The 12,491-nt window shown below is 43.0% G+C and overlaps 1 protein-coding gene across 3 annotated transcripts in view; it reads left to right on the forward strand.

Annotated features, from left to right (window-relative positions):
* Positions 1-346: 346 nt before the first annotated feature.
* Positions 347-12,491, forward strand: part of Wdr19 (WD repeat domain 19) — a 64,313-nt gene continuing 52,168 nt past the window's right edge. For all 3 annotated transcript variants that reach the window (XM_057771019.1, XM_057771018.1, XM_057771020.1), the window contains exons 1-5: positions 347-393; positions 3,119-3,210; positions 3,484-3,549; positions 8,078-8,203; positions 11,939-12,054. In XM_057771019.1, the coding sequence (XP_057627002.1) occupies positions 388-393; positions 3,119-3,210; positions 3,484-3,549; positions 8,078-8,203; positions 11,939-12,054 (406 nt within the window). In that variant the 5' untranslated portion in view covers positions 347-387. The remainder of the gene's footprint in view (positions 394-3,118; positions 3,211-3,483; positions 3,550-8,077; positions 8,204-11,938; positions 12,055-12,491) is intronic.

A 12,491-nucleotide genomic window follows, 5' to 3' on the forward strand; every position in this document is an offset into this window, starting at 1 on the left:
TGCCAACGTTTTACTCCCGCCTTTTTCCTGGGATCACGCCACATCCTCTCCCGCTATCCCCGGCCTCTTCTCGTCAGATTTGCTGAGGACCGTGTCCGTCCACAGAGCCCGCCTCCCGGAGTCGGTTTCACCCAATCAGAGCTCAGGCAGGAAGTTGACCAGCCCTCCTGACCCTCAACTTCCTGGGACTTAGCTCCGCCTCCACACGTGACTCTCTCCCCCCTGCCCATCTCTCTCAAAGGAAGACGCCAGAGAAGCCCCGCCCCACGCTCGCTGATTGGCTGCTATTTGCATGGTCTCCTAGGTGACAGGAACGCGGTAGCCTGGCAGGGGAGTTCTGGTGCGCCTGCGCACTAGCAAGATCGGGGGTGCCACTGGAGCCTGGAAATGAAGGTAAATAACTTACAAAAGCCAGCGGGGTGAGAAGACTCGGCCGCCGCTGGTTTCCTCAGCTCTCGCAGCGCGACTCTGAGTAGTTTGTGTCCCCGTCCCTCCGCGGGAGTGCTGAGGGGTGGAGGAATGCGCCCCGGGAGCGGGAGGGAGGGAGGGGGTTGTAGGGATGAGGGGAAAGGACGTTCTGAAAGCAGGCGGAGACAGAGGCCTGTGCCCTCCGGAACCCACTAGAAGCCTGGAGCTGAGGATGCCCGAACTTCTCAGCGCTGGGGACGGGTCGCCGTGGAGGTGACCCTGTGCCTCAAGCTGCCTCATTTCAGTGGCTCAGCACCGGCAAGCCAAGCCACTGGCCCAGAGCCCTAGAGAGAATGAAAAGTCTCCAAAACTGTAATCAAAAATTGCTTCGCCTGTGACCCATCCAGTGTACAAATTGCTGGTCGCTAACACATGGCGGAGAAATCTAAATCTGTACACTTGTGTGCGTCGTCCTCTGCACGAAGGTTTTCTACGATCGGATTTGTTGCGAATCCCACAGCTGCAGCTTCTTTGCTCCTCTGATTTTCCTCAGAGATACCTACCCTGCCCTGCTCTGGCAAAGAAATGGAAAAGCCGATCTGAAATTGGTTTTCGCTTTCCTAAAGCTTCACGGTGGCTTTTGTGTCAGTTGGATTGGCAGATAATTCTGCATGATTCGCTTCAGATGTGATTCACTTTCCAATATGATGTATCAGATAGGTAGAAATTCTTTATAGCTGAGAATCTTCGCTTGAGAGTTATAGCGAGTTGCTGTAATGCCTATACCCAATACATAAGAAGCAAACCTTTGGGTTTCTGGTTGGAAAGCTGTAATTTTCATTTCTAAGTTGTACTAGAGTGGCTATAGAGCTCTGGAAGAAAACTAACCTGTAAGAACACAGCCCAAGGCAGATCTGCCATGAAGGGAATAAAATAAGGTTTGCTGACAATGTCGTCACACAGTTGCAGGAGTAAGATGTTGTTAAATACGTGTGCGTGTCCATGCTGGACAACCTGTATTTGCTTGGAATCATAGCACATCTCTACTTTTGATAGCCCGGGACACTGGCTTTCAGGAGGTGGATACAGAATGTGTTCAGAAAGCATTGGAGGAGTTGTGTTGCCACTCAGCCCCAAGTCCTCTGCAGTGGTATAGAAACTGCATCTACCTAGATAAGGGTGGCCTTTTAAATCTGATATTTTTCATGTAGAATCATGTTCCCAATTAGTCTAGATTTGAAGTCTGATATAAGAATAATATAAATCAATGAAATTTCAAATTTCTAACTTTTAGCAACTATAAGGTTGTTAAAGAAACAGATAAATTTGTGATAATGTTTTGTTTTGATGAGTATCTCCAAAATTTATTTCAACATGTAATCAGCAAAAACATTATCCATGAAGCCAGCATTGTTGTCCACACCTTGGGGAGGCAGAGGCAGGTTGACTTCTGTGAGCTGTTACACAGAGAAACCCTGTCTCAAAAAGACCAAGAAAAGAAAAAGAAAGGAAGAGATAGGTATAATAGTGGGTAAAAGAAGATAATTTAAAGGGATTGTAAGCATTTTAGATAGGTCTGTTGTAATCATCCAAGACTTATAAATAGTAATTTTGTTAAATTTAATCCCCCAAATATGGGTCACAATTAAGAAACTCATGTTTAAATTCCTTTGGTGTGCATAAAGCACTGTGATGCGTTTTCTTAAAGTTAATGATTGGAAACATTTAAAAATGTTCTCACATGGCACAGAGCTTTAACACCAGCATTTGGGAAGCAGAGAGAGGCAGGTGAGTCTTTGTGAGTGTGAGGGCAGCCTGCAGCAAGAGCTACAGATGAAGACCGTCTCAAAAGAGCTACAGATGAAGACCGTTTGGTTTTGGTTTTTTGAGACAGGGTTTTTCTGTGTAACAGTCTTAACTGTCCTGGAACTAGCTCTTGTAGACCAGACTGGCCTCAAACTCACATAGATCCACCTGCCTCTGCCTCCCTAAGTGCTGTGTTAAAGGCGTGCGCCACCAGCACCCAGCTTCTCTTTTATGTTGAGTCGCATTTCTGTTGCTGTGATAGACTTACCTGAGAGAAAGAATTGAGTGGATCAAGGCTTATTTCATCGTACAGGTCCAGCTTACAGCCCACTAGGCACAGGAGGCACGGTGGCAGGAAATTGAGCAGCCAGGCATATCCATCTTCAGTCAAAAGTAGAGAGCAGTAGATCCAAGCATGCCCACTTGCTTGTTCTCAGTCATTTCTCTTCTACAGTTCAGTCAGGCCAACCCCGTGGAGACAGGCCCTCATTGAGACCCCTTTTCCAGATGACACTAGGTTGTGCCAACAATTAAAGCTATCAAAAAAAACCATTCTGCTGCACAAACTATTTGTGTTTGATTGGTTGATTATGTTTTGCTTATTTTATTGGTTTTTTTTTTTTTTGGTTTGTTTTGAGACAGGGTCTCACACTGTATCCCTGGCTGGCCTGTAAGTCACTTTGTAAACCAGGTTGGCCTCACACTGATAGAGATCTCTCTGTCTGCCAAGTGCTGGGATTAAAGGTGTATGCCACCATACCTGGCTCTCATTGTTATTTTTTTTTTAATAAACACCATCATTCATTCTGTAGCTTACATATCTGCATGATTAAGTTTTGACATATTTTCTGACCAATTCATTCATAATTGTTTTGAAAATGTAAAAATTGTGTTTCTTTTTTAGCGTGTTTTCTCCCTGCTGGAAAAGACATGGCTTGGTGCACCAATACAGTTTGCCTGGCAAAAATCATCTGGAAACTTCCTTGCAGTAACAGGGTAAGAAAAGAGTGAATATTTTAAATAATGGTTGTGTGCACATGTATCCACACCTAACCCGTGCCCGTACTGTCTCTTTAGTGTAAATTCTGGTTGAAATAAATCTTCAGTCCCATTAACATTACAGTTTACAGAATCTCTTCCTTGATCACAACTTTTAAAAGTACAAATTTAAAAACTACCATGAAAGAACATTGAAGTCAACTGATATAGATCCTAATTTTTTAGATAAATAAGAGAAATAATTAAATTTTATATTCTACTTGCTTTCAGAGCTGACTGTATTGTTAAAATCTTTGATCGCCATGGCCAAAAAAGAAGTGAAATTAGCTTACCTGGGTAAGTACAGGGGTGGATCAAAAGCTGTTTGTCGTCTATAAGACAGAAAAAAGAAAAAGACTGCTGTCTTAAAATTAAATCAAATGAGTTGCCCGTCTCCTCTTTTGTTTTCTCTAAACGGGATTTTTCTTTATGCTAAATTAGCAAAGCATGTGTGTGGCACTTGAATTAGAGTTTATATCTATGTTCATAAATATTCACAGGGACGTTTTATGTGAGCAGGATAAGTGAGTCCAAAATAACATTTCTCGGGCTGGGGATGATGGCTTGGTGGCTAAAGCACTTGCCACACAAGCATGGGGACTAGAGTTCAGATCCTGAGAACACATAGAATGCCAGGACAAGGGAAGACTCACCTGTAATGCCAGCCTTGGAAAACGAAGACTGGATTGACCCCTAGTGCAGGCTGGCTGTAGACTAGCCATGTAGGCGAACTCTGGGTTTGACTAAGAGGCCCTGCCTCCATAAATAAGGAAGAAGAGTGATTGAGGATGGTTTCCAGCATGAACCTGAAGCCTCCACACGCACACACACATGTGTTCCCTTACACATGAAAACATGCATATACATACAAACACCATACACATGAAAATTATAAAATAAGGATTTTCCCATTAGGAAGACACAACCTGTATTTCCTTTGGTAATTCCTCTTCAGTAAGTCACTGGAGAACAGTTACTTCGTGCATTCTTAGAGAATGAAGATGCCTTCCCCTTTCAGGATCCCATTCTAAGGCATGGGTAGACCGGGTGCTATGAATGGTGCAGTGTTCTCTACTCTGGCTCCCATTGGAGACGCCCTGGCCTCAGTAGACGCGTGCTGCTGTGCTTTTCCATGCATGACTGCTGTCCAGTTTGTTGATGACTTTTCCAGGCCCCATTGTTTGCGTGTCTTGGCCCGGCCTCTCTCACCTGGTCTGTCCCATGCTTCTGAGGCTAGCGTTTTTTGCCATCTCCCGCACTCTTCGTTGTTGCTTCTGATTGCTGTATTTTAGGGAATGAGATGAAAATAGTCGCCCAGTGATTATGCCTAAAGAAGGCGCTCAGTAGAAAGCTGCTTTGAGTAAATTGTGTGAGTTTAATTGCCCAGTCTCGGTGACACCTGTTTTGGTTGCATAAAGATCTCATCTGAATTCTGCTGCTGGGTTCATAATTAGATTTGACCAAAAAGAATCTCCAGACAAATAAAATGCTGTCTAATTGTCAGTCTTTAATTGGCAAGTGATTTTATCAACAATTTGAAAATTTTCCTCTTCTATGCTCCCAAAGTTTCTGAGACCATTAAAGGATATTAGGGTCCCCAAACACATCTTAACTGTTTGATGAATAAAATAATTGCCAAATAAAGTATGTTTTAGTCACTACCCAGGAGCAAAGAATATCCAAAATGAAAAATAGCATTATATCAATGAAGTCTATTTTTTTATGTTTTTTTAAAGACTTATTTATTATGTATACAGTGGTCTTCCTGCATGTATGCCTTCATGCCAGAAGAGGGCACCAGATCTCATTACTGCTGGTTGTGAGCCACCATGTGGTTGCTGGGAATTGAACTCAGGATCTCTGGAAAAGCAGTCAGTGCTCTTAACCCCTGAGCCATCTATCCAGCCCAAGAAGTCTATTTTTTGAGATTGGAGAAATTATAAAGTTAAAAACATTGTATCTATGCATTATATATTTTACACACATATATGATTTTCTTTTGATTTTGTTTTTGAGATAGGATTCCCTATAGCAAGACTTGGCTTTGAACTCAGTATGTAGCTGAGGATGACCTTGAACTCCTGATCGATTCCCAGCACCCACATGGTGGCTCATGACCATCTACAATGGGATCTGATGCCCTCTTCTGACACTCAGGTGTACATGCGGAGTACTCATACATAAAGTTTAAAAAAATATTTTAAAATAAAAAAGGCTCCCAAAGGAAGTGGCACTATTAAGAGTTGTGGCCTTGTTGGAGGAAATGTGTTAGTGTGGGGGTGGGCTTTGAGTTCTGTGCTCAAGCTACTCCAGTGTCACAGTTCACTACTTATTGTCTTCTGATCAAGATGCAGCCAGCACTGTGTCTGCCTGCATGCCACCATGCTCCCCACCATGATGATAATGGACGGAACCTCTGAACTGTAAGCCACCATCACAATTAAATGACTTTATAAGAGTTACTGTGGTCATAGTGTCTTTTTGCAGCAATAGAAACCCTAACTAAGACAATTGGTGTCTTAGTTAGGGTTACTATTGCACTGATAAAACACCATGACCAAAAGCAGGTTGGGGAGGAAAGGGTATGTTGGGCTTACACTTCTATGTCATTGTTGATTATGAAAGGAAGTCAGGACAGGAACTCAAACAGGGAAGGAACCTGAAGGCAGGATCTGATGCAGAGACCCTAGAGAAGGACTTCTTACTGGCTCGCTCCTTGCTCAGTCTGCTTTCTTATAGAACCCAGGACACCAACCCAGGGACAGCACCGCCCACACAATGGGCTGGGCCTTCCCCATCAATCCTAATTACGGAAATGCTCTATAGGCTGTCCCACAGACAATCTTGCTGCAAATGGGCTGCACTTTCACCAACCACCTCTTACAGCCTCCCTTGATGGTGCCGAGCCTCAACTTCTTTTCACGACTCCTTCAATCCTGGGCCTTCAGTTGCTACAGAAGCTGCAACTTCACCAATGGCCTCTTCTGACCTCTCCCAGTGCCAAACCTCAGCTGCTCTCCATGACCCCTGCATGCACTCAAAACCAGCACCACCTGGGTGACTCTTAAACTACCAAGTTCAGCTGCCAACATGAGGTACAACCTTGGCTGCCTCTGGAACACAGCTTCTGTGTGCCGACTCTCAGGAAACACAGAATATTTCACCTCAGTGATGTCGGTCTCAATCACTGCTAGTTTCTCAGCTCTAGCTAAGCATTGATTATCCCAGAAGAGCAAGGTTTCTCTTTGTGGTTCTGATAGTTGTAAATCATGGCTAATTCAAAATATGCAGTGATCCTGATAGTCTTTGAATGACTCTCAAACTTCCCTCCGAACTTCATAAACTAGGCCTCCACCCTCTGTATTTCTCTTAAAATTGTATTTTCTACACTCTCCCAGAACAGCTCACCAAGCTTTGAAGACTCCATGGGTTTTCTAGCCCAAAGGGCCAAAGTCCTTCCCCAAACAATCTGGTTGGGTCTGTCGCAGCAGTACCTCGCTGTCCTGCTGCCGTCTTCTGTCTTAGTTAGGGTTACTATTCCTGTGATGAAACACCATGACCACAAAGCAGGTTTGGGAGGAAAGGGTTTATTTGGCTGACACTTTCATATCATAGCCCATCCTTGAAGGAAGTCAGGACAGGAACTCAAACAGGGCAGCTTGCTGGCTTTCTCATCCTTTCTTACAGACCCCAGGATCATCAGCCCAGGGGTGGCCTCACCCACAATGGGCTGGGGGCTGGGCCCTCCCACATCAATCACTAATTAAGAAAATGCCCTATAGACTTTTTCTCATGGAGCCATTTTTCTCAACTGAGACTCTCTCCTCTGCTGACTCTAGCTTGTGTCAAGCTGACATAGAACTAGCTAGCACACCAACCTTGATCTTCTTTGTTTTACCTACCTATCTAGTAGAATTGCATTTTTATAGTGCTTTTTTGCTTTAAAAATATGAAACAACCTTTCACTACATAATGAAATGCATTACTTTGTATGTTAACTTTAAAAAACCTAAAAAACTTGTCTTAGAAAATTACCTACTACAGGGCTGAGGATACAGCTTAGTGGTAGAGCATTTGGTTGACATAATGGAGGCCCTAGAATCAAGCCCTAGTAGCACCAATAAATAAATAATAGATATCTATCAAATTGGTACACATCTACAATTTCAGTTCTCAGGAGGCAGAAGCAGGAGGATCACTGCAAGTTTTAGTCCAGGCTGGTCTACATGTGAGTCCAAACTAGACAGAGCTACATAAGAAGACCCTTGTCAAAAAAGAAGGAAAGAAGAAAAGGAAAGAAGGAAGGGGGAAGGAAGGAAAGAAGGAACATATTTTAAAAGCTACCCATTAGTTCTTATTTTTAATTCATTTGTAGAAATGCTTGATGAATTTATATTCCTGGAAGATGATGTTTGTATAGGACTCAGGAAAACCTGATAATTTGTTACATGCAGTTTTCTTTAGCATAGTGCACGGAAGTGGTACTAGAATACAACTTCGACATTTCTCCATCCCAGCCAGGCGGTGGTGGCGCACGCCTTTAATCTCAGCACTGGGGAGGCAGAGCAAAGCTACAGAGAAACCCTGTCTTGAAAAACCAAAAGAAAAAAATTTCCACTTCTTCAACACAAAAACAAAAACAGAAATATTGAGATTAGTCTTGTATTGCTAGTGGATATCAGGTTGAATTTCTCATTTTAGGACGTTCATGTCCTAGTAAAAGTATTGAGTGGTCTTGTTGGAGGCAGAAGTCATTAGATAGGTATTTGTTTCTTCTCTCTGACTTTTGAGAAGTGGGCAGTAATGATTTTCTCTTTTCTAAAAGCAACTGTGTTGCCATGGATTGGGATAAAGATGGGGATATCCTGGCGGCGATTGCTGAGAAGTCTAGTTGCATTTACCTGTGGGATGCCAACACAAACAAGACCAGCCAGCTAGACAATGGCATGAGGTAAGGATAACTCTGTTGTTATTTAAGTGATATATAAAGTACTAAATGACAAAATACTTTTATTATTTGTATCATTTTTATTAATGTCAGTAATTATACTTATTATTGGGATATAATATGACATTTTTAATAGATGCACACAATGTGTATTGGCCATATCAGTGTAATTATCATTTCCTAACTTTGTAGTTATTTTTAAATTTTTCACTGAGTGATGTTGCTGTTGTTGGCTTTTAATTCTTTTTAAAGTTTTCACTGAGAAATATGATCTTTGTTGTCTTGATGCTGATAGTGTTTACTACATTGACTTTGGAGATGCAATGATGGGGGCTTTTTGGTGTTGTGATAGTCACTTTGTTTGGTTGGGTTTTTTTTTTTTTTTTTTTTGATTTTTCGAGACAGGGTTTCTCCGTAGCTTTTTGGTTCCTGTCCTGGAACTAGCTCTTGTAGACCAGGAGGCTGGCCTCAAACTCACAGAGATCCACCTGCCTCTGCCTCCCGAGTGCTGGGATTAAAGGCGTGTGCCACCACCGCCCAGCTTGGTTTGGGTTTTGAAAGATATCATATAGCGCGTGCTGACCTCAAGTTCACTGTGTAGCTAAGGATGACTTTGAACTGCTGATCCTCCTGCCCCTACCTCCTAAATGCTGGGATTAGAAGCCTGTACCACCATGTCTTTCTTGAGTAATTTTCTTAGGAAGGAAAATATCATTCCTTTTATGGCTACTTTATGTAATCCTTCCGTTAATTAGAATAAAGATGTCTATACCAGGTGTGGTGGCACACTCCTTTCATCCTAGCACTCAGAAAGCAGAAGCATGTGAATCTCTGTGAGTTTGAGGCCAGCCTGGTCTACATAGCAAGTTCAGGACAGACAAGACTAGAGAGAGACCCTGTTTTGAAACAAAACCAAAAAAGAATAAAGATGCTATGGTTGTGAAGTAGCTTCTTTTGAAAGTCTTTTGGTAAACATATCAAAATGATGATGAGAAAAAATTGATATGGGAAAATCTGGAGGTGAGATGACTGCAGTGTCGCACAATAAAAGACCATACCTCAAATAAGTGGACAGCAAGGACACCATGGGTGTCCTCTCACCTCCTCGTGTCTCCCGAAAGAAGAATGCAGTCTTTTCAGTTGGCATTCATTTGTTTGTTTTGTGTAGGAGTATGGACGTGTGTATGTGTGCATGACTGTGTGCATGTGTGCATGACTGTGTGCATGACTGTGTGCGTGTGTGCATGACTGTGCATGACTGTGCATGTGTGCATGGCTGTATATATGTGTGCATGACTGTGTGCAAGCATTTGTGTGTGGACCCAGGGATTGAACTTGGGCCATCAGACTTGGTAGCAAGTGTATTCACCAGCTGTGCCATCTAGCCAGCCTCTGATATTAATTCTTAACTAAATTTTACTTTATTATCATATGTATTTATTATAACTATGATATTATTGTTACTGTTAACTTTATTCATCAGTTATTTCAGCTAACTTTTCATATACTTCATTAATATTTCACCTCAAATATTGTATGTCACCTCATCATAATGTATGACCTTTCACAGATTCAACTTCCATCAACTGCACTAAGAATTTGGTGCTCTGATTCCAGGTTTAGCCAGAGAGAGTCTCCTCCAGATTAACCTTTGTCCTTACTCAATGTTCTGAAGACAGAAGCACGCTCTATCTGTGGTGCTCAAGAATCACCTAGGAGAGTCAGTAACATAGATAGCTAGATCCACCCCCTGAGTTTCTACTGTGTAGGTCTGAGATGGGAGCTGGTAAGTGACATTTCCAGTACATCCTTGGGATGCTGCTGCCGCCTCTGAGATAACTTTTGAGAACTGTTATTTTGGACCCACTGTGATTTCTTCCCTCAGTCTCCAAAGAGTTCTCATGCCCTTTTGTAGAGAGTCATAGAATAGGCAGCCCGTGAGTCCTAGAATATATGCAGGAACTGGGAGCTGGCCAGAAGGCCCTGGGGTGATGAGCCGAGTTTGATCCCTGGGACGGCCATGGTGGAAGGAGAGAACCAAGTCCTACAAGCAGTCCTTTAGCTGTGGTGTCGTTCCCACACACGCAAATAAATAAATGTGATTTAGGAAAAAACCTTTAGACAAAAGTGCTTTCTGATTCTGAACAACTTTGTAATAGTGATGGAGCAACAAACAATCCTTTTTCCTTCTCTTTTTTTGCTGTAGCTAGGAATTGACCCAAGGTTTTGTTTCCAGTGCTCTACCACTGAAATATATGCTCAGCCAAGATACATCCTTAAGGTTATGAATTCTCAACACTTCCTCTGCTTTCATTTGTCATGTCAAGGAGAACTCCTTGTCCCCCTCGTGTGTGTGTGCAGTGCCTTTATATGTGTGCCTGTGGAGACCGGGGCTGACATGGGGAGCCTTCCTGGGTCACTCTCCGCCTTATTCACTGAACCCAGACTTTACCAACATGGGTAGTCTAGACAGCTTGCTCCGCAGATCCCCCCTCTGTCTTACAAGCACTAAAACTACAGGCTGGCCCGCCAGGCATTTGCATGGATTCTGGGGATCCAAACTCTGCTTCCTCACACTTGTGCACCAAGCGCTGTATCTACCAAGCCGTCTTCCTAGACCTCAAAAGCTACCTTTTAAAAAGTGCATCTAGCTGTAGAGGCGTTCACAGGAACGGTGAAGACGGTGCCAGTAAATGAGGTAGACTAAAGTTTCATGCAATAGCCAACTTCACTCAGAGCACCAGACAATTTATTCTCTGAGGGTTAAGTAGAGGCACGTGAGTAAAGTGTACAATCACAAGGGCAAGACACACGTGGCCGACAGGCTGAAGATGGAAGACAAATCCCATGTGGTAAAACATGGTTTTCTGTAGAGGCAGATAAACAAATAACAATAGCCAGCTGTAGTGAAGAATCTGAAGTGAACTGTCTCCTTCCGGGTCCACAAAACCAAGAGTCACTCCGTGTTTTGAAGAAACTGAGACCATAAGGCTCTTGTCCTGTTTTCTTGGAGGGTTCTCACAAGCACTCAGAATTCTCCTCACTCAATTCTTGGACCGTGGTCTGGCAATTTGATTGTCCATTAATATTTTTTACCATAGTTATAGTTAAAATCATCATCAGTAACACAAATCAGCCATGAATTTGAGGTTCTATAAGAACTAAATTGGGGTCCATATCCATAATTTATTAGTATTTTGACTCTTAACTGCTGCCAAGATGATTTTGTACTGTCTCCAATTTTTCTTTTAAAATTTTAATTTTATTTTATGTGTATGGGCTTGCCAGCATGCATGTCTGTACTACATGTACTCCGGGTGCCTTCAGAGGCCAGCAAGAGGGTGTTGGATCTCCTGGAACTGATGTTACAGACAGTTGTAAGCTACCATGTGGGTGCTGGGAATTAAACCTGGGTCCAGCCAGTGCTCTTAGTCTCTGAACCATCTCTCTGTTGCCTCCAAATTCTTGTAGCACTTAGTCTTCATCTAAAAACTATAAGCTGTATGGGTTTTTTGATTGTTCGTTTGTTTTCTTGAGACAGTCTTACTATGTAGCTATAGGCAGCCTCGAACTCACAGAGATCTGTCTATCTCTGCCTCCTGAGTGCTGGGATTACAGCTAAAAGCCCATGAGCTATACTGTTGTACTTCAGCTTCTAAGCAGAGGGTAAAGTTATACATGAAGTATGAGAGGATTATGATTGTGAACTGTTCTGTAATATGTGTCTTAATATTACAGGGATCAAATGTCCTTCCTTCTTTGGTCAAAAATTGGAAGTTTCCTGGCGGTTGGGACCATTAAAGGAAATTTGCTCATTTATAATCATCAGACATCTCGAAAGATTCCTGTTCTCGGTAGGTTCTGGCAGAAGCACTCTACGTGTTTGAGACGCTTTCTCTGTAGAGAAAGGCTTCCCTGGTCCATCCTAGACTGCTGACCTTGAAGGCTCCTCCCTGCTTGCTAAGAACTGAAACATTCGGTGATTGCGTATAGGACCCACGCTGCCAATTCTTACCCCACTTTTTTTCCAAACACCAGTTGGTCTATGAGGAGTTTGCCTCAGAATGTATGGCCCATTTGACCTTGCATGAAGTACTCTGTTCGCTTGGCCTCGGCCCCTTGAATACCTTTGAAGGTTACCCTTTCCGCTGTAGCCTCACACTGGTGAGTGGGTGATAGAATGAGCAGGGCTAAGGGCAGGCATGTGGCCAGAGAAAGCATCCCTGCTGCTCTAGGGAGGCGGCGAGCGCTGGAGATAGCGACACCTACAGGACATGTCAGAAAGTATATG

Source organism: Chionomys nivalis, chromosome 6 (assembly GCF_950005125.1).
Source record: "Chionomys nivalis chromosome 6, mChiNiv1.1, whole genome shotgun sequence".
Classification (NCBI taxonomy): Eukaryota; Metazoa; Chordata; class Mammalia; order Rodentia; family Cricetidae; genus Chionomys; species Chionomys nivalis.